General features: G+C 58.0%; 1 protein-coding gene across 3 annotated transcripts in view; it reads right to left on the bottom strand.

Annotated features, from left to right (window-relative positions):
- Positions 1-238: 238 nt before the first annotated feature.
- ECE2 (endothelin converting enzyme 2) overlaps positions 239-20791 on the bottom strand; it is a 46270-nt gene continuing 25717 nt past the window's right edge. Inside the window, exons 1-19 of one of the 3 annotated variants that reach the window (XM_056121367.1) lie at positions 19399-19551; positions 18947-19033; positions 17996-18131; positions 16965-17180; positions 15981-16105; positions 15555-15701; positions 15168-15233; positions 10101-10289; positions 9656-9798; positions 8775-8889; positions 5707-5817; positions 3977-4075; positions 3787-3864; positions 2254-2357; positions 1939-2049; positions 1753-1820; positions 1385-1575; positions 1206-1301; positions 239-625 (exon numbers count right to left, since the gene is read on the bottom strand). In XM_056121367.1, the coding sequence (XP_055977342.1) occupies positions 449-625; positions 1206-1301; positions 1385-1575; positions 1753-1820; positions 1939-2049; positions 2254-2357; positions 3787-3864; positions 3977-4075; positions 5707-5817; positions 8775-8889; positions 9656-9798; positions 10101-10289; positions 15168-15233; positions 15555-15701; positions 15981-16105; positions 16965-17180; positions 17996-18131; positions 18947-19033 (2259 nt within the window). In that variant the 5' untranslated portion in view covers positions 19399-19551 and the 3' untranslated portion in view covers positions 239-448. Of the gene's footprint in view, positions 626-1205; positions 1302-1384; positions 1576-1752; positions 1821-1938; positions 2050-2253; positions 2358-3786; positions 3865-3976; positions 4076-5706; positions 5818-8774; positions 8890-9655; positions 9799-10100; positions 10290-15167; positions 15234-15554; positions 15702-15980; positions 16106-16964; positions 17181-17995; positions 18132-18946; positions 19034-19128; positions 19270-19398; positions 19552-20791 lie in introns of those variants that run through there. The other 2 variants (XM_056121366.1, XM_056121369.1) reach the window with 2 other exon arrangements.

Below are 20791 nucleotides of genomic sequence, written 5' to 3'. Positions count from 1 at the left end.
TTGGCAGCAGCATGGACGGGTGAGGGGCAGCGAACAGCATGAGGAGCTAGGGGTGGGGGGTAGGGCAACGCCCCCCAAGGTGGGCCAGAAAAATGAGCCACATCCACCCTCCCAACAAGCGTGAGAGGCCCTGGCCCAGGCCTGTGTGCTCAGAGCCGCAGGCGGGGCAGACCCGGAGGCCCCCCAGAAAAGTGAACTCAGATCCAGCTGGATCTGGTGGACTCCGTCTGCGGGGGGAGACCAGTGCCCTCCCCGGCCAGGCCTCCTCCAGGCAGGGGGACACGGAAGGAAGTCACAGTGAATGGCGGGACCTCTGCTGGAGGCGCCCCCAGAGCAGAGGCACAGCACGGTGGTTGAGAAGGGGGGGGGTGCATGTCACCTGTGGCCTCTAGCGGCTGGATAGATGTCTTCTCCCCGGCCCCGGCCGCCCCCACCCCCACCCGGGGCTCTACCACACCTCACACAGCCGCCCGGGGTTCATGGGTGAGCCGAGCGGGCAGCCGAAGTGGCGCAGAAAGTCCCGGGAGTTGGAGAGAGTGCCCAGCACGCGGTACCGAGCAGGACTGTGGGGGTCGGTCACCAGCCCCTCGTGAGAGCTCTCGGGGGTGCGCACCGAGCACCACACCTGCAGGCCAGGACAGACACGGGGACGGAGGGTGTCTCGTGCAGGCAGGCACGGGGGACACGTCCACTGCCCCCGCGCCGAGGGGGGCTGCAGCAGCACGGCCCGCCTCTTGCTGTCAGACCAGGGGGGCAGCATGGACTCCGCCCTCCCCAGTCCCTAGCAGGCCTCTCGGGGCCGCTGTCCTGGAGCGTGGGGGGCCCAGGTAGGTGTGTGGGGGTCTGGGGGAGAAGCACGAAGAGCCGGGAGGAGAGGCTAAGTCGCGCTCTGCCACTTACTTCATTCCTGGGTGAGCCCCTTGGTCCCCGAGCTCAGTTTTCTCCTCCACAGCCTCACCAGAGCCTCGCACGAACCCATCCCGCACCCCCAGCCCCAGCCCAGCGCCCCCTGCAAGCAGGGCAGCTCCATCTGCCCTGTGAGGTCTGCACCCGCTTCGGGGGGGGGGGGGGGAATTCTGCCTCCTGCACCCCAGCTGCGGGCCTGAGTGCCCCAGGTTTATAATGACAGGGTGTTGCGGGGGCCAGGTGGGGGCGGTGGTGCTGGGGAGGGGGGCAGGCCCCAGGGCTCCCGGGGGGGCCAGTACCTGCGCAAATCCTACAAAGAAGAGCTGGTGGTTGGTGAGCCCCACGGCCGGCAGCGTCTGCTCCTCGCCGTGCTTCCTCAGCCACGCTTTGTAGGCCTGGTGGGGGTGGGGGGGCCCAGGGGAGGGACGTCAGTTGGGCCTCCCCCCCCAGCCCTCCCCACCTCCTGCTCCTCACGCACATTATAGGCCGCCTTCAGCCCGCCGTTGTCGGCGATGTTCTCCCCCAGCGTCTGGCGGCCGTTGAGCTTCTCCCCGTTGACCCGGTACCGGCTGTACTGCTCCTCCACACACGCCGTGTGGTTGCGGAAGGCAGCCAGGGACGCGTTCTGCCACCACGGCCGCAGGTTTCCTTCCTTGTCGTACTCTCGCCCTGAGGTTGAGAACCTGATCGCTGCAACCCACCCTGGGGACAGGGGGCAGGAGCGCCCCCTCGGCCCCATCCTGTAGCCGCCAGGGTCCTGGGAAGCTGCAGCTCACAAGAGCCCCGCGGGAGGAAGCCCCTGGCTCACGAAGCGTGGGGGGAGGGGGCGGTGGAGGGTGACTCTACCTTGGTCATCAAAGGCATGTGTTAACTCGTGGCCCATCACCACACCGATGCCACCGAAGTTCAGGGCCCTAGGAGACAGATGAGGAGCGAAGGGTGAGGACGCCCGCCGTGGTGACACTTCCGGCTCCCCCATCCAGTCCCCTCCCAGCTCGCACACGGGCCCGGGTCCTCCCTCCCCAGACCCACTTGGGGTGGTTGCGGGCATAGAAGGGGGCCTGCAGAATGCCGGCGGGGAAGACGATCTCATTCTTGGTGGGCAGGTAGTAGGCGTTCACCGTCTGGGGCGTCATGCTCCACCTGGGGGAGGCGAGGGCAGGGCTGAGGCTCCCCACCCTGCGGGTGCTGCCCCTCCTGCCCGCCCACCCCCAGCCTCAGCCCTGACCTACCTCCTGCCAGGACCATGGGCTTTTGGTCTGGGTTAGGTCTGGCCCGCCCCGTCCCCTCTGGAAACCTCCCCCTACCTCTCCGGCTGCCCCAAGCGAGTCCGGCCCCTATTCTCACTGGTCCCGGCTGGGAGGCTTTCGGAGCTGGTCAGCCATCACCTTAGCGGAGAAGTTGTACAGATTCAGCATGTTCTGGAAGAAGGAATCTTCAGAGACTTCGTACTGCGGGGCCAGGGGGATGATGGGAAGTAGGAAGCAAGCAAGAGAACGTGTTAGCAAGGACAGTCGGTCCTGGCTAGCCTCTCTGAGCCTCAGTTTCCTCAACTATAAAATGGGAATTAAATACCTAGTTAAAGGGCCAATATTTATTGATTATTAGTCTTGTTCAGTCAGAGGGTTACAATAGTGCTGGAGTTTATGGAACTGATGTATACGGTCATTGCACACCCCTGCCCCAAAGTGCCTGGGACCCTCCAGCCCCGTCCCTTAAGTCACCTCTGGACAGACCTTCTTTCCCCCACCCATCCCCCGCTGTTCTGATTTGGGTCGTGCCGTCGCCTCCCTTAACCGCCACCACATGCTCCATCTATGCCCCCTCTGGCCCACTTCACCGCTACCCGCTCTACTCCACTCCCAGCCTGGTGTTCCCGATCTATAACCCACTGCCCAGGGCTAATTACCGGTTGATTTGGTCCATGCCCTTAATTTGTTTCTCTACACACCACAGATGAGTTTGATCCCCCGTATTGGTCCTTCCACCTCTGGCTTAGTTCACTTATCACGACACCCTCCAGTTCCATCCAAGTTGCCACCAACTCCAGGATGCTATTTTTTTGGTTGTTGGTTTTGTTTCAGTCTTGGTTTGGGGGCCACACCCGGCGATGCTCAGGGCTCACTCCTGGCTCTGCACTCAGAGACCACTCCTGGTGGTGCTCAGGGGACCCTATGGGCTGTCAAGGATAGAACCTGAGACAGCCACGTGCAATGCAAGTTCCCTCCCTGCTGTTCTATCTCTCCAGCCCTCCATGAGGCTATTTTTTTCTTGTAAATAGCCCAGATTTATAGATTTAGGGTGTGGTGCTTTGTTTTGGGGTCACCCACACTGCGATGCTCAGGGGTTACTCCCAGCTCTGCACTCAGGGATCACTCCTGGTGGTGCTCAGAGGACCAGAGCACCACCAGGATAGGGTACTGGGGATCGAGCCCGGGTTGGCTGCAAGCAAGGCAAACGGCCCTATCACTGTACTATCTCTTCAGTCCTTCAACTTTCGTTTTTGATTAATTTCCTTCTAGTCTTGCAGCAGTGAGGAAGGTATGAATTAATGGGATCCCCATTTTACAGATGAGGAAACCGAGGCCACCCCTCGCCCCCAAAGAAGCAAACTGCCCCCAAACTGAAGTCCCAGGAGGAGACTGATTTCTCTAAGTGTCTGCGGTTAGGAGTAGGAAGGGGGCTTTTACTGCACCCCCGTATTTGCTAGCACGGCTTTCCGCTGCTGTCTGGCCTGCAGCGGGGCCCAGGTGCCCCTGGCCTGCACTCACCTGCCTTTGAAAGGAAGCATCAACCGCGTCCTTCCCTCTGAGAGCTTGAGTCCCATCACAGAGCCCGAGAAGAGCCCCTCCTCGGGCTGCAGTTCACATGGGTACTCACCCCGTCGTAAACATCATCCAGCTCTTTGGGCTCCAGGATGAAGTCTGGGAAACCAATCATGTCATAGATAGCATCTGCCTGAAAAGACCCGTTTCGGGGTTTCATTCCCCAGGCACCCAGCGAACACCGGAAAACTCTGTACTCCCCATCCCCACCTCCAGGTGGCGCCCCAGCCCTGGCAACGGCTCACTTTCTCCTTAGCTGCCAGGCGGGTTTGCTCATCCATCCAAACCAGCTGTCCGAGCGCCTCCTCAAAAGCCATCCGGATCTCACTAATCATTCCCTCTGCCTGGGAGCGAGGGGCACAAGTCAGCCTGGTCTGCTCAGGCATGTTTCCTTTCTTGCTGTCCGTCCCGTGCCCCCGGCCCCAAGCCTGTCTTGTATAAGGAGCATCCATGAGTGTCCAGGCTCTTGGGACGAGATTGGGCATTTTTAGGAGGGTGGGGTGGAAATAGGGTCTGTGAAGGTGCTGGAGTTATGGGTGACCGTTTCTTTCTAATTAATCAAAAACGAAAGTTGAAGGGCTGGAGAGACAGTACAGTGATAGGGCCATTTGCCTTGCACGCAGCCAACCCGGGTTCGATCCCCAGTACCCTATCTGGTTTCCTGAGCACCACCAGGAGGGATCCCTGAGTGCAGAGCCAGGAGTAACCCCTGAGCATCACTGCGTGGGTGACCCCAAAACAAAATAAACAGAACCCCATGCAAGTTCGTGAGTCAATTCAATTAATATTATAGTTAGCAGAATGCATCAACCGCAAATGCAAAACCTAAGAGCCAGAGAAGTAAAGAGGCGACTCCCAATCGGCCCTAACACTCAAAGATCACTCCCTTTAGCTATTTATATTGGTTTTTATTTATTTTTATTTTATTTTATTTTGCTTTTTGGGTCCCACCCAGCGATGCTCAGGGGTTACTCCTGGCTCTGTGCTCAGGAATTACCCCTGGCAGTGCTCAGGGGACCATATGGGATGCTGGGAATCGAACCCGGGCTGGCCGCATGCAAGGCAAACGCCCTACCCACTGTGCTATTCCTCCAGCCCCTTGTTTTTTATTCTGAGCCCTTTCCAAGGTGCTAGGTGCTGGGTGGGAGGGTACTGTGCAGTGCTGGACTGAAGGCAGCATCCTTACATGTCAGGGATGTGTTCCAGCCCTTCTAGCCGTCTCCCTGGCTCGCTCCTCTTAATTCTTAATCATTTGGCTTTGGGGCCACACTTGGCAACACCCAGGGGTTACTCCTGGATGTCCACTTGGGAATCACTCCTGGTGGTGCTCATATGGGATGCCAGGGGTGGAACCCAAGTCAGCCACGTGCAAGGCAAGAGCCCTACCCACTGTCCTATCACTCCGGCCCCTCACTCCTCTTAACTCTTATTTTGGTGCCACACACACAGTGCTGAGGCTAGAGGCTGCTCTTAGCCAGTGCTTGGGAGTCACTCCTGGCAGTGCTCAGGGTACCATAGGGTGTCAGAGCTAACAGCTGGGCCTCCTACATCCAAAACAACTGCTTCAGTCCACTGAGCCCTCTCCAAACCCCTGTTATTTATTTATTTTGTTTTTCGGCCATTCTTGGCCATGCTCAGGGCTGATTCCTGGCAGTGCTTGGGGGACCATATCGGGTTCCAGGGATTGAACCTGGATTGGTTGTGTGCAAGGGAAACTGCCGACACACTGCACTATCGCTCAGTTTTGATTGTGATATTTTGGCAGGAGGGCCACATTCAGTGGTATCAGGATATACTCTGGGTTCTGTGCTCAAGGATCCTCCCTGGCACTGCTTGGGGGCGCCCAAGGTACCAAACCCGCTCAGCCAAGTGCAAGGCGAGCACCTTAACCCCTGGCCTATCTCTCTGCCCCTCCTCCCAAGAGTGAATTGTAACCAAAACCAGGGCAGGCAGTAGGACTTTGAGGGTGACTCACAATTTCCTTGCTTTGCCGGTCAAACGTGGCCTTCACAAAGAGGGAGCCCAGCGCAAAGCCGAGAGCGTCATCCGTGTTGGAGATGCAGGTTTGCCACCGGGGCGTGCAGGACTGTCAGGGGACAGAGAGGCCTCCCAGGAACCGCTCCGAGCTAGAGCCTGACAGCAGGGCTGGGCCTGGGGTTCCGTCTCTCTCTCCGGGGAAAATGAAGGGCAAGTCCCCATGTGTGCCAGCCCCAGCTGCCGCCTCCTCCCAGGCTTCTCTTGGTGTGGTTCCATGTCCCCCTCCTAACCCTGGTGTGTCCCTATGCCCTGTGAGTGGGCAACCCCACTGACCCATCACCCCAGCTCCAGAGGCACCCTGGAGCCATTCCATTCCAATGAAGTCCACTTTCTTGTTAGTTGTCTGGAGTGGCCACACTCTGGGGCTGTGAGGAACACAGCCGGCAGTGCTCAGGGGCCTTAGGATGCGACAGTTCACAAGCCAGCCACGAGCTACTGCTTGAGTCCCACCCCGGACCTTGTGCTCTGCCTCCACATCTCTTCTGTCCGCTGCATTTCACCTTCTCCCCTCCAGCCTACAACATCCCCATCTGTCTGAAAATTGCCCTGGCTTCCTCTCTGCCTCTAACTCCATTCGCAACCCCACATCACGCTGTCTTCCACTTAACAGCCAGAAGGAAGAACTAAGAGGAACTAATCATGAATTTAACTGTCTTACAAGATACCTGTGATGTATTCGATATGCCAAACACAGTAACAACAAGTCTCATGATGGAGACGTTACTGGGCCCTCTCGAGCAAATCGATGAACAATGGGAGGACAGTGCTACAGTGCTACTTCTCAGAAAGCCACCCGCTGTTTCCATCTCAAAAAAAAAATCTTGTTTGGAGGCTTAATCCTTTTTTTTTTTCCTTTTTGGGTCACACCTGGTGATGCACAGGGGTTACTCCTGGCTCGTGCACTCAGGACTTACTCCTGGCGGTGCTCAGGGGACCATACCGGATGCTGGGAATTGAACCCGGGTCAGCCGCATGCAAGGCAAATGCCCTGCCCGCTGTGCTATCACTCCAACCCGTTTGGAGGCTTAAGAAATGATAGTAGAGGATGTACAACACTTGTCTTACAAGCGCCAGAGTGACCCAAACACCCCCTACGAAAAAGGATTCATCTTGAGGTCACACCTGCTAGGGTGCAGGGGTTGTTTTCTCAGCTCTATGCCTGGGGATCGAACCCAGGTCCCCTGCACGCAGAGCCTGCCCACAGCCTGTTGCACTCTCTGATCCATCAGGGACATCCCCTATTTTGTTGGTGTTTTGTTTGGGGGTCACACCCGGCAGTGCTCAGGAATTATTCTTGGCTCTGTGCTCAGGGATCACTCCTGGCAGGGCTGGAGGGACCCTATGCAGAGCCCGGGATTTGAAACAGGGTTTGCCATGGCTGTGTGCAAGGCAAGCTATACAGGGGCATTGCTTTATTTTATTTTATCTTATTTTTGACAAGGAGTGAGGGACACAACTGGCAGACTGGCAGAGCTCAAGGCCTATTTCTGACTCTTCACTCAGGGATCACTCTTGGTGGGGTTCAGGGGATCATACGTGGTGCAGGGGATTGAGCCCGGGTTGGCCACGTACAAGACAAGCACCCTCCTCCCTCTATTGTCTCTCCAGCCCCTTAGCTGCCTTTTGTGTGTGTGTGTGTGTGTGGTCACACCCGGAGATGCTCAGGGGTTACTCCTGGCTCTGCACTCAGGAATTACTCCTGGTGGTGCTCAGGGGACCACATGGGATGCTGGGGATTGAACCCAGGTCAGCTGCATGCAAGGTAAACTCCCTACCTGCTGTGCTATCACTCCAGCCCCTCAGCTGCCTGTTTTTAAGCACCAGCCAGAAAATGTGCAAACCTGTGGCACTCTCCTGGCCTCTGGCATTTGCACATCGTGATTCTTTCTTTCTGAAATCTCGGGAAATGTGTTTGTTTTTTTTTCTGTTTTTTTTTTTGTTTTGTTTTTTTGCTTTTGGGGTCACACCCAGCTATGCTCAGGGATTTTTCCTGGCTCTGCACTCAGGAATTACTCCTGGCGGTGCTTGAGGGACCATATGGGATGCTGGGGATTAAACCTAGGTCGGCCACGTGCAAGGCAAACGCTCTACCCACTGTGCTATCGCTCCGGCCCGAAATGTGTTCTTTTAATGCCACCTGTTCAAAGAAGACTTTCCTGAGGACTCCCGGCCCCTCACCTGCCATCCCCAGGTGGAAAGCACTGTCCCCTCCTCTGTTCTAGAATACAAAGATCCCTCAGGCATAGTGTGCACACAACCCCCAGAAACCTGACGCATTCTGGCTGTGCACCCACCTCTCCTACCTGACAGCACCTTGAGACCAAGAGCACATTCTTCATCACTCCTCTGGCAGGGCTGAGTACCGACTGCAGCCCGGCAAACTTACGTGCCCTCCAGTGGTTTTCAAGGCTTCCCTGGCCCCTAGTTCTGCCTCACAGAGAGAAAAAAGCGTCTGCACACAGCCGGTGTGATGACGCGTGCCTGGAGTCCCAGGTACTCAGGAGACTGTGGCCGGAGTTGTGGGCTGCAGGGCGCTGTGCCAATTTGGTGTCTACACTAAGTTCAGCATCAATATGATGACCCCCTCCTCCCCCAGGAGCGAAGGACTCCAGGTTGCCTAAGGAGGGGTGAACTGACCCAGGTCTGAAACGGAGCAGCAGGTCAAGAGGCTAGTATAGCCATAGGGCAGTGGGGAGGGTGTTTGCCTTGCATGTGACCAACCCGGGTTCGATCTCCAGCATCCCAGATGGTCCCCTGAAACCCCACCAGGAGTAATATATGAATGCAGAGGCAGGAGTAGCCACTGAGCACTATTGGGTTGTGGTCCCCCTCCCCCAAACGGGAATGTTGAGAACAGAGTGTAAAAGGAACCGGGAGATGTACCCCCAGTTCCCAGAAATATGAGGAGGAATTGGTATTGGAACCCAAACCACTAGATCCTCCGGGGGCAAACAGCGCCTGAGATCTGATGTGGGCAAGCGAGGAGGGGGTAGGGTCAGAGCCCACCTTCTTGGTGCCGTAGAGGGTCTCCAGCAGCTTCTCTTGCGCTGACTCAAAGCGCCGGTCCAGGCTGGAGGTCGTCTTCTGCACCAGGTTCCAGATCAGGTAGTTGTTGAGGATGCTGGTGTCCGGGCCAGCACAGAGGAAGAGGGAAGGAAGGGAACGTTTCCACCCCAAGCTGCTGCAGGGGTGTGCCAGCAGCCTGGTGGGGTTTCCCAGAAGCTCCCTTGCCACCGGGACCACACAGCTACCTGAAGCAGTCTAGGGAGAGTCCGAAGTAGGGCTAGAGCCCACAGCTGGCCCCTGCAGCCCCGGACTCGAAGCATTGTTTCCATGCTTGCAAGGCTTCAGGCCTTTCCAAACACCACTGTATCTAGCCATGACAGTGCTCTCTCTCTCTCTCTCTCTCTCTCTCTCTCTCTCTCTCTCTCTCTCTCTCTCTCTCTTTCCCTCCCTCCCTCCCTCCCTCTCTGCCTTTCTCTCTCTCTCTCTCTCTCTGTTTTGGGAGCACATCTGGCAATGCTCAGGGGCCACTCTTGGCTCTGCATCAGGAATTACTCCAGGCAGTGGCCGGGGGACCGTATGGGATGTCAGGGATCAAGCCAGGTGCAAGGCAAGCGCCTCCTTGCTGTCCTATTGCTCCAGCCCCCTCCAGCCCCTCTTGCTTTCATTTTTGTTCTTGGGCCACACCTAGTGGTATTCTGGGTTCTGTGCTCAGGGATCCCTCCTGGTGGGGTTCAGGGAACCACTGGGAATACCGGGGATTGAACCTGGGTCGGCTACGTGCAAGGCGAGTGCCCAGCCCACCGTGCTGTCTCTCAGTCACACCTGTGCCCTCTGCCCAGCACCTGTCGGAATCCTGTTCCCTCACAGCTGCACCCCCACACCTTGGCTCTGTGCGGTTGATGAGCTCTGACATCTGCTGCAGATAATCCGTCCCGTACACCACAACGGGCTCCGAGTCACTGAGCTCCAGGGGCGACAGCAAGAAAGACAGGAACTCCAGCCAGTCCACGGAGGGGGCCAGGGCCTGTGGGCAAAGCCAGACACTCGTCTCCCTGCCTGCGGGGACACGGCCGCCCACAGACCCTCCCCACCAAGCACCAGCACCGACTCCCTAGAGGGCCAAAGGAAGAGGCTTCCTTCCTCCCTTCCTTCCTTCCTTCCTTCCTTCCTTCCTTCCTTCCTTCCTTCCCTCCCTCCTTCCTTCCTTCCTTCTTCCCTCCCTCCCTTCCTTGCCTGAGGGTGCTGTGGCATCTCCCTCCAGGACTGCAGCCCGACGGGGGTGCCCCTCAGCCTTCCCTGGGCAGAGAGGAAAACCCCCCGGCCCACCTGCAGCTCGGCCACGCTCATCTTGTGGTAGAGCTTCTCCTCGTCACGCCGCTCGTCCTGGGGCACCGTGATGTGGGCCAGCTGCACCTCCAGCTCCAGCACCTTCTGCATCTGCTCCCGCGTGGCGGCGGCCCGGCCGCCCAGCAGCAGCCCCAGCTCCTCCATGTAGTCCAGGTAGGCGGTGAGCACCTGGCAGGGAGCCCCATGCATCAGCATCCTCCCTCCTCTACGTCCCCAGGGTCAGCCTCACCGACTCCCTGCTGGGTCCACTACCAGCTGTGGCGAGCGTGTCTCTATTGGGGTGTACATATATATATATATATATATATATATATATACACACACACATATATATATATATTAACTTTTTGGGTCACACCCGGCGATGCACAGGGGTTACTCCTGGCTCTTCAGTCAGCAATTAATCCTGGTGGTGCTCAGGGGACTATATGGGATGCTGGGAATCGAACCTGAGTCAGTCACATACAAGGCAAACACCCTCCCCGCTGTGCTATCACTCCAGCCCCATTGTCTCTACATTTTTTGGGGGGGGGGAAGGTTATTTGGGAGAGAGCCAGCAGCGATCAGGGCCTAGCTACCCTTGTCTTTCTTTATGCTTGGGGGATCATAAGCGGTATTGGGCATGCGTGCAAGCCAAGCGCCGTGTCTCCTGGGCTAGCTCTCAGGGCTTTCTCATCTCTTTCCCCCAAGGCAAGGAGCATTCCAGAACTCTCTGCCCCACCCCTGGAGCCTGGCCTAGAAGAAGTTCCTGCAAGCATTTCACTGGTGCAGGGGCTGCCCCTCATTCCTGCTCTGCTGTCTCGGCTCCTAGCCCATCAGGACCACAGGTGGGGATGGAGTGGGGGTGGGGGGGAATTGCCATCCTGTGGCTTCGATTCTCTCCCACCTCCCCACCCCCCACTCCCCACATCTCCTGTCTGCTGCTTTCCCCTCCCAGGGGCCTCCCAGGGGGAGAAAAGTGCAGTGAGGAAGAATTTAATGGCAACATTACACAACTGTTTCTTGTGAGGTTTGCTGGACAAAATGGCAACTGGGACCAGATGAGGACTGGCTGAGGAGACAGCAACATTCCTGGAACTGGAGATCACGGTGCCCCCAGCAGGGAAGACAGGACTTATGACCCACCTGGGTGCCAGGAGGCCACCAGGCTGCCTTCCATGCTTCCTCACCATCGACCCCCAGCCCCTTCCCCACAAGATAACGGGAGCCAGACCAAACATACCTGTTTACTAGTCTTCCCTTTCCCCCCCCGAAGACAACTTAAAAAATCCCACTTCGTCTCTCCCAGGGCACGCTCTGCCCCAGCCTCACTTCTGGTTCGTAGAGTCTGCCCGGGAGAGCACCCCAAAAAACTTCTCCTATTTCCTTCACTTTATCCATCTCTGTCCCTCTGTCTGCACCGGACAGGGTTCCCAAATCCATCACATCTGACTCCCTTTGCATAGACTGCACATGGGATGCCTCTGTTGTGGCTGTTGGGTTGTTTGTCTCATTTTTGTCTTGCTGTAGTTTTTGGCATTTGAGCCACACCTGGTGGCACTCCGGGGACCAGAGAGTGCCAACGAGGGAACTCAGGTCTTCTAGATGCTAGGCAGAGCTCAGCCCTTTAAGCCCCCGCTCTTTAAGCAAGTAAAAAGAAGGCACCCCCAACCGCACCTGCTGCTGCTCCCCCTTTCCCGAATCGACCCAGCACCCCCGCGGGCGGGGCCGTGTATCACCCACCTTGGGAGGAGCACAGACAGGCGAGAGCCAGATCCCGCGATTCCCCGCCGTTCCGCAGCTGGGAGTACCGTGCTTTTCTCCCGCATTCTCAAGGTCTCTCCCCACACCCCCATGACCCAGGGGCTGTCCATACTACACTCGCCACTTCTTTCTGCTTTGTTTCTGTTTTTGTTTTTGGGTCACACCCGGCGATGCTCAGGTGTTATTCCTGGTTCTGAGCTCAGAAGTTACTCCTGGTGGGGCTCAGGGGACTGACTATATGGGATGCTGGAGAATGAGCCCAGGTCAGCCATGGGCAAATACCCTGCCCGCTGTCCTGTCGCCCTGAGTGGCCCTTTTCAGTTCTTGGGGGATAAATGTGAAGCTTGACCCATAAGCTTAGCATAGGTACTGGTCCATATCTGTCCAGGTACCACGCCGCTCTCCCCTCTGCTCCATCAATTGGTTATATGCACCCCACCACCACCACCACCGCTGTTCCATTGCCAAAGCCCCTCTGCCTTCTCAGAGCCTGCTGGGAGCAGGCTGGGTCCCTGTTCCACTCACTCCTGGAAGTCACACTTCTCTAGAGCAGTGTGAATTCCTGCAGGCAGGATACCAGTGTGTCCAGCATCTCACGTCTACTCCCCAACTTCAATGGCACGTGGCACCTCCTTCCAGGTGTCTGTGACTAATGAGAGGACAGAGCCTGTCCCAGATATCCTTGCCTTAGCAATGGCTGTCACTAGCTCTTTCTCTCGCAGAACTTAACACAGGAGAACTTGGCTGGGGAGGTAGTACAGAGGGGGAAGGCCCTTGCTTGTCTGTAGCTGACCCGGGTTTTTTTCTTTTTTTTCTTTTTTTTTTTTTTTTTGCTTTTTGGGTCACACCTGGCAATGCACAGAGGTTACTCCTGGCTCTGCGCTCAGGATTTACCCCTGGCAGTGCTCAGGGGACCATATGGGATGCTGGGACTCGAACCCAGGTCGGCCGTGTGCAAGGCAAACGCCCTCCCTGCTGTGCTATTGCTCCAGCCCCAGATGACCCGGATTTGATCCCTGGTATCCTATAAGGTCCCCCCCAGTCCAGCAGAAGTGATCCCTGAGCACAGAGTCAGGAGTCAGAGCCCTGAGCACTGTCCAGTGTGGGTCCCCAATAAACAAAACAACAAAATAATCATTATAAATAAATTACAATGACCAGGGCCAGGAAGATGGCTCAAAGGGCTAGTTCCCTGCTTTGCTGCGTGTGGCCCAGTTTTGGTTTCCAGCACACAAGGTCTTCTGGGCAACACCAAGAGTGATCCTGAGCACTGTTAGTTATCCCCCCCCCCCAAAAAAAAACCTATGCTGCTGTTATTATTTTTTTCTTTTTGGGTCACACCCGGTGATGCTCAGGAGTTACTCCTGGCTCTGCTCTCAGGAATTACTCCTGGTGGTGCTCAGGGGACCCTATGGGATGCTGGGAATTGAACCCAGGTTGGCTGTGTGTAAGGCAAATGCCCTCCCTGCTGTGCTACAGCTCCAGTCCTCCCTATGCTATTACAATGGAGTCAGACAGGGGTTCAAGGTGCTTACCGTGCATATGGCTGACCTGGGTTTGGGTTTGATCCCCAGCACTGTAGGTGGTTCTCAGAGAACCTCAGGGGGTCACTTCTGAGCATAGAGCCAGGTGGAAGCCCTGAGTACTGCCCATGGGGCTCCCAAACCAACCTAAGCCAATAAACAAAATCAACCCCCATTGGGCTGCCTTGCCTCCTTTCTCTCTTCTCCCCCTTTCTCACCTCTGCTAAGCCTTTGTGTTTTTAAGGCGACACCCCCATCTCTGCAGAATTCTCTCCATTCTTGCTTCCACAGTGGCCCCACGGCCCCTGTCCAACACCAGCAGGTCACCCCGAGTGTCTGCCCCCTGCCAGCTCAGCGGCCCCACAGCCGGCCCCACAGCGGCTGCTCTGAGCCCTGTGGGCAGAGGAAGGCAGCGCCTGGCAGCCAGGCCGGGATGAAATCTGTCTTTAGCCATGGCTGCATCCCCCAGGACCCTTCCCTCCCGTTCACAGGTCTCTCAGGCTGAGGTCGCTGCTCTCCTTAGCTCTTCTCCAGCCGCTCCTAAGCCCCTCAGCCTCCAGTCAGGACGGGTCTGGCTGATCACGTCTGTCCTTCTCTTCCGGGCATTCCCTTGCTGCCCCTTCCACTCGGTCCCGCAGACTCAGAGGCCAGAGCACTGCAGAGACCAACACATCTGCAGCTGGCAGCCAAGGGCTGCCGACTTTCTGCTCCACAAGGGAACATTCACGATCACCCCCAGAATTAGCCCCTACCGACCTCTCTGGCTTCTCTGCAGTACACTCTCCATTTTGCCAACCTGGACTCCTTCCCCTGGTTCAAATATGCCTTAGCTTCTCCTCCTTCCATGCATTTGTGAACATTTTATTTTTTACTTAGATTAGACTTTTGTTCGGTCTCAAAAAACACATTTTTTTTGCAGTGCTGGAGATGATATGAAGGAGTCACACATGTGATGCCTGACCTGCTGTACTATCACTCCAGCCCTCCGCACTTTTGCAGTGTTTTGGAGGTTTTGTTTTTATTTATTTACTTACTTATTTTTTTGAGAGTCAGGGCTTTCTCCTGGCTCTGCACTCAGTGATCACGACTGGTTCTGCACCCAGGAAACAATATGTGGTGCCAGGGATCAAACCCCAGTTTAGACACGTGCAAGGCAAGCACCTTACCGACCACTGTTCTGTCTCTTTAAGCCTAGAAATTCTTTTGTTGCTGTTGTTTGTTTGGGAGCCACTCAAAAGATGCTCAGGGGCTACTGGTGCTCAAGGGACCATGTGGGATGCTAGGGATAGAACTCAAGTCAGCTGCATGAAAGACAATTTCCCTACCCACTGTACTATTGCTCCAGTCCCCCAAGCCTGGACATTTTCAGAGTCCAGCTTCAATGCAATCTCCTTAGGAAATCTTCAGTGACCAAAGTGTCTCCTGAGTCCCAAGACTCTCTCTCTCTCTCCCCCCCCTTTTTTTTTTTATGTAGGAGTACTACTATTTATTCAGCCATTGATTAGCTGATTGAATTGTGCATGAACTCCACCAAGACCCTCTTTTGAACCTGGTTCCAGGTACCCTGAGAGCTTCCTATGACCACAGTCCTGAAACTCTGTTTTCAGAATGATCCCTGTGCCTGGCACACAAAAGAAGCCTATAAAATGTTCCCCTGGGGGGAAAAGGGGAAAGAAGGAAGGGAAGATAAAGAGGGGAGGGAGAGAGGGGGAAAGAGGAGAAAGGGGAGCGTGAACGAGGCCCAGCCCTGGCAGGCTCATGTTCTGGGCATGCTCCTTACTTTCTCGTTGGCAGTTCTATTCAGGTAGTAATCTCGAGATGGCAAGAAGAGCCCAGACTGGTCCACCTGCGACAGAAAGGAACGAGCGTGAGTCTTCCTCACCTAAGACCATCACCTGTGTTTTTTGGTTTCCAAGCCACCATCGGTGTGCTCAGGGTTTACTCCTGGTTCTGAACTCAGGGATCATTCCCAATGGACTTGGGTGCCAGTGACAGAAGCCAGGTCAGCTTTGTGCCAGGCAAATGCCTTACCCAATGTTCTCTCGCTCCGGACCTCCTTAACGGTTTGGGTTGAATGGGGAGGGGGAGATCCCAGCCTGCCCGACCCAGGGGGAGCTAGGATGGACTTAGCCATGGGTGATCTTTCCCTTCATGCCTCCCGCTCTACCTGAATAACGTTGTTGTTGGAACTCTTCAAGTCGGCACTGACGTAGACCGTGAAGAACGGAGAGGCTCGGTAGGTCCCGGCCACGGCCTTTAGCACCTCCATGAAGTTGTTCTGGTCCCAGGGCCCCGTGATGTTCCAGCCACCAATCTGAGTCCAGACCAGAAAGAGAAGCTTGCTCCAGGGGCCCTCAGCATTGTTTTTTTTTGGGGGGGGGGCACACCCAGTAATCTTCAGGGGCTACTCCTGGCTCTGGAGATGCTTGGGGCATCATATGGGATGCTGGGGATTGAACCCAGGTCGGCAAGGCAAGGCAAGGCAAACGCCCTAGCCGCTGTGCTACTGCTCTGGCCCTGCCCCAGCAATTTCTCAGGCCACCACCTCATTGAGGCCTGCCCTGCCCCACAGCCCACCAAGGACCCTCCCTGCCTTATCGATGAGCTCCCGCAGCGGCTGCGCCCCCAGCTCCTCGATGCGCTCCACTTGCAGACAGGAGAGGTAGAAGCGCTGGGTCTTGCGCTCAGCTTCGCTGCTGGAGTTGAAGGTGGTGTTTTCTGTGGGGCGGGAAGAAGACAGGGGCTCAAAGGGAGAGCTCAAAGGGAGTCAAAGCCAGCATGCACTGGGAGCTGGGCTCAAGTCTCCAGCACCTCCTGAGCGCCACTGGGGAGAGCCTGGGGAGCTCTGAGCACCGCTAGGGATGGGGCAACAAGCAAATGAGGCCCCAAATCCAGACAGTAAGGTCCAGGGGCCACTATGTTGACTTCCGGGGAAGGGACAGGCCCTTGCTGGCATCTTTCCTCCCTCCCCTTCCCTCCTCCCACTCCTCTTCTCCCTTCCCCTCTCCCCTCTCCCTTCTCTCCTCTTTTTTTTTTTTTTGGTTTTTTTGGGTCACACCCGGCAATGCACAGGGTTTACTCCTGGCTCTGCACTCAGGAATTACCCATAGTGGTGCTCAGGGGACCATATGGGATGCTGGGAATCGAACCTGGGTCAGCTGCGTGCAAGGCAAATGCCCTACCCACTGTGCTATTTCTCCAGCCCCCTCCCTTCTCCCCTTTTCCCTCTCTCCTCACCATCTCTTTTTTGGGGTCTTTGGGCCACACCCAGCAGTGCTCAGGGCTTACTCCTGGCTCTTGCTCCAGGATCACTCCTGGCAGTGTTCGGGGGGGGGGGGCTATATGGGGTAACAGGACTTGAGCATGGTGGGTCACGTGCAAGGCAAGTACCCTCCCCACTGTACTGCTTCTCAAGCGGCAGTGCTCCCCACAGAGACCCAGGAAGTAAGTAGCAAAGTGGGGCTTCTCCCCTGCCCTGGGGCCCCTCACAGTCATCTCCGCCCACCTCCGCTTCTCGGGAGATCCAGACAGTGCTCTGCATGGCACCCCTCCAGATCACGGCCCTGAAGGTGCTCACCCAGGACGTGCTTCAGGATGGCCTGGTTCTGCTCCCAGAGGCTGTTGAAGGTGTTCCACCGAGAACGCCCGTCAGGCAAAGGATTTCTCCGGATCCAGCCCCCACAGGAGAACTGGTAAAAGTCCTCACAGGGGCTCACACCACGGTCCAGGGACTCCAGGATTTTCCCCGCCACGCGAATGCAGGCTTCTGTGAGGCAGGTGCTGTGGGAAGGGTCTGTGGGCGGGTGGGGCGCGGGAACTCCATCACTCTGGGGGCAGCAAATACCTTGGGCGGGGTCACGACAGCAGGAAAGCCGGAGGTGGGAGGAGAGCTGGGGGAGGGCTGATCTCTTGTGGGGAGTTGGTTTTGGGGCCACACCCTGGCCCTGTGCTCAGCGATCACTCCTGGTGGTGCTTGGGGGGCCCTAAGGCAATGCTGGGGATGAAACTGGGGTTGCACGTGTGCAAGGCGCATGCCTTAACTCTTGTACTATCTCCAGCGGGGGAAGGCTAAATGTTGGTATTTAATGGTTGACTTCTTTATTATGGAGGGCTAGAGCGATAGCACAGCAGTAGGGTGTTTGCCTTGAGCCCAGCCTAGTCCGGCAGAGCGGGGTTCGATTCCTCCGCCCCTCTCGGAGAGCCCGGCAAGCTACCGAGAGTATTCGTCCGTGCGGCAAAGCCTGGCAAGCTTCCCGCGGCGTATTCGATATGCCAAACACGGTAACAACAAGTCTCACGATGGAGACGTTACTGGTCCCGCTTGAGCAAATCGATGAACAACAGAAGGACAGTGCGACAGTGCTACTGGGGGAGTGGTGTTGGCCACACCTTGCTGTGCTCAGGGTCGACTCCGGTCTCTGCACTCAGAGATCACTCCTGGTCGGGCTCAGGGTGGTGCCGGGGATTAAACTGGGTCTGTCTCATGCAAGGCAAGCGCCCTACCCGCGGTCCTATCTCTCGAGACCCAGGAAGGCTGGTGTTAAGCAGAAAAGCTCTTCAAGCCCCTCCACCCTCTGAGGGAGGGCTGGTGCCTGGCGGCCCACCTACCCCTGTGGTACTGGAGGCCGAGCGCCATGAAGCAGCCGAGCAGCAGCGCAGCCAGCAGGAGAGCAAGCGCCGCCAGGCTGCGCTCCAGGGCCGTGCGCAGGCCGCAGCGCCCATGGGTCCTCTCACGGAACCCCACCTGTGGGACACAGGGGGGGTTAGAGCTGGCCAGGGGCAGGCGCGGGCCCAGGAGCACTGGGGAGCAGGGAGGGGGCACCCATGGGCAGTTTCCAGAAGCCTGGAACAAAACTGGGCCCTGAGGGAGCAGAGACAGGGCCCCAGGGGGTGGGAGCAGGGATGGGAGCAGGGTGGGGCCCCCAGGGGATGTGAGCAAGGACGGGGTGGGGGGAACCCCAGTGGATGGGAGCAGGGATGGAGACCCCAGGGCAAGGGGGCAACCACATAGTATGGGAGCAGGGATCAGAATCCTGGGGCATAGGAGGAGGGATGGAGACCCCAGGCAGAAGGAAGAGATGGAGCCCTGGGGCTGGGGAGCAGGGATGGGGCCCTCGGGGTATGAGGGCAGAGATGGGGTCCCCAGGGTATGGGACCAGGGATGGGGTCCCGAGAGTATGGGGACAGGGATGGGATCCCCAGAGTATGAGGGCAGGGATGGGGTCCCCAGGGTATTGGGACCAGGGGTGAGGTCCCCGCGGTATGGGATCAGGGCGGGGGTCCCGAGAGTATGGGAGCAGGGATGCGGCCCTGGGGATGAGGCCCCCAGGACACGCGAGCAGGAACAGGGGCGCCCTCGCAGGTTTTGTGCAACGTCATGGCTTGGATGCGGCTCCCCAGTGAGTCCCGGCCGCAGAGCCGGAGGTGCGGGAGCCGGGCTGGGGGGAGGGGGACCAGGTACCTCCAGGGCAGCCCCGCGTTCCGGGGGAGGCCGGGCGCGTCAGGCCAGGCCGGGGTGGGGGCGGGGGGCTGGCGAGGAAGGGGGAGCCCTCTGCCCACCTCCACGGCGTCCGGGGAGGCCCCGCCCTCCACGGGGGTCTCGGGCGCGTCTTCGTCCCGCAGCGTGGCGCGTTTGTACTCCACCATCTGCCGCACAGGCGGAGCGGGGGGCTCAGGCCGCGGGGGGCCCGCCGCGCCCGCGCCCCCGCCCCGCGCCCCGCGCCCGTCCCCGCCGCACTCACGCCGCCGCCGCCCAGCTCCTGCAGGGCCACGTTCATGGTGGTCGCGCGGGCCGCCGGCCCCGTCCCCGGCCGCCTCGGCCTCGGCCCCCCGGCCCGGCCCCGCCGCCGCCGCCGCCGCCGCCGCCGCGGCGCCGCGCCCCGGGGTGGGGTGGGGGAGGGGAGGAGCGCGCCGCAGCCCTGCACCCCACCGGCTCCGCGGGCCGGCGCATCCTCCCCTTCGCCCTCTGCCACCCCCACCCCAGCCCCAGCCGCAGACACCCCCTCATTTACCTCCCCGTGCCTAGGCTCAGACCTCGCAATTTCTTGGCCCTGGACCCCAAAGCGCCGGCCTTCCCCAGACCCTCTGGGGAAATCGCTCCCTGCACCCGGGCCCTGAGGTGGAGGAGGAGGAGAAGGTGCCCGCAGCGGGGCACCAGACGGGGGCCCACGTCTTGGCGGTCCACGCTCAGCGCCGGACAGGACCCAAAGGACGCAGCGGGCGCCCGGCCCAGCGGCCAGACTGCGGACTCCCACGGGCAGGGGTGCGCCGCTGCGCCCACGCGCGAAGGACCGCGCGGGGGTCCCCACAGACCCCACACCTTCAGGCCGCGCCCCAGAGGCCCCCAGGCGGCCTCGCACCTCCTGAACGCGGCTCGCACTGCTTCCAGATTGCACTTTTACTCTCGAGATAATTGTTGTCATCGGAGCATCTCCTAAAGGGAGGGTTACAGATGGTGACAAATTGGCAGGGAAAAAAACAGCCATGCACAGATATTTAAAGAAAAGATGTGCTAACACTTCTAACTTGAGGAAAGCAAACCGTTTTATTTGGGAGGTTTACCAGAAACACACACTCACACACCCAAGCAGAATGATCCGAAAGGCAGCAGCGTGGATGCAGGCAGCTGCCATCTGCCTCCGTCACTCCTCACTCAGGCCTCCTGGGCTTCCAGTCGGCTGTCTTGTGAACTGCCTCCTGGAATGGGGGTGCTGCCGCCCTTTCCCCTGCCCTCCTCAACAGTACAAGATTTTGACCCAGGGAAGGCTGAGGTTTGGGGACCAATCCGTAATCTCTCTCTTGGTTCTCACCCCAGCTCTCAGACAGCCGGCTGCCAGGGGTTCTGAGGGGATGCTTGTTCTCCATCTGGCAAAGGGGGAGCGAGGTGAGATTGTTGGATGGCATTTCTCACCCCAAAGCTGCCTGTTCTCACATAGGAGATTCCAGATTCTGATTCATATTTTCTTCCCTGGGGAAATGGAAATCAGAAGAATCTCTCTCTCTCTCTCTCTCTCTCTCTCTCTCTCTCTCTCTCCCTCCCTCCCTCCCTCTCTCATTTGTTTGGTTTGGGGGCCACACCCAGCAGTGCTTAGGACTTTCTCCTTGGATCACTCCTGGCAGGGCTTGAGGTACCATATGGGGTGCCAGGGTCAATTGCCTGCAAGGCAAGAGTCTTCAACCCTGCACTACCTCTTCAGCCTCAAGAGTGCCTCTTTCAAAAGCATTCCATTGCGGGCTGGAGCCATAGCACAGCGGGTAGGGCATTTGCCTAGCACGTGGCCGACCCGGGTTCGATTCCCAGCGTCCCATGTGGTCCCCTGAGCACCACCAGGAGTAATTCCTGAGAGCAGAGTCAGGAGTAACCCCCCCTGTGCATCGCCAGGTATGACCCAAAAAGCAAAATAA

The sequence above is a fragment of the Sorex fumeus genome, unplaced genomic scaffold (assembly GCF_029834395.1).
Source record: "Sorex fumeus unplaced genomic scaffold, SorFum_2.1 ptg000044l, whole genome shotgun sequence".
NCBI lineage: Eukaryota > Metazoa > Chordata > Mammalia > Eulipotyphla > Soricidae > Sorex > Sorex fumeus.
This window is presented reverse-complemented; position numbering and strand designations above follow the sequence as displayed.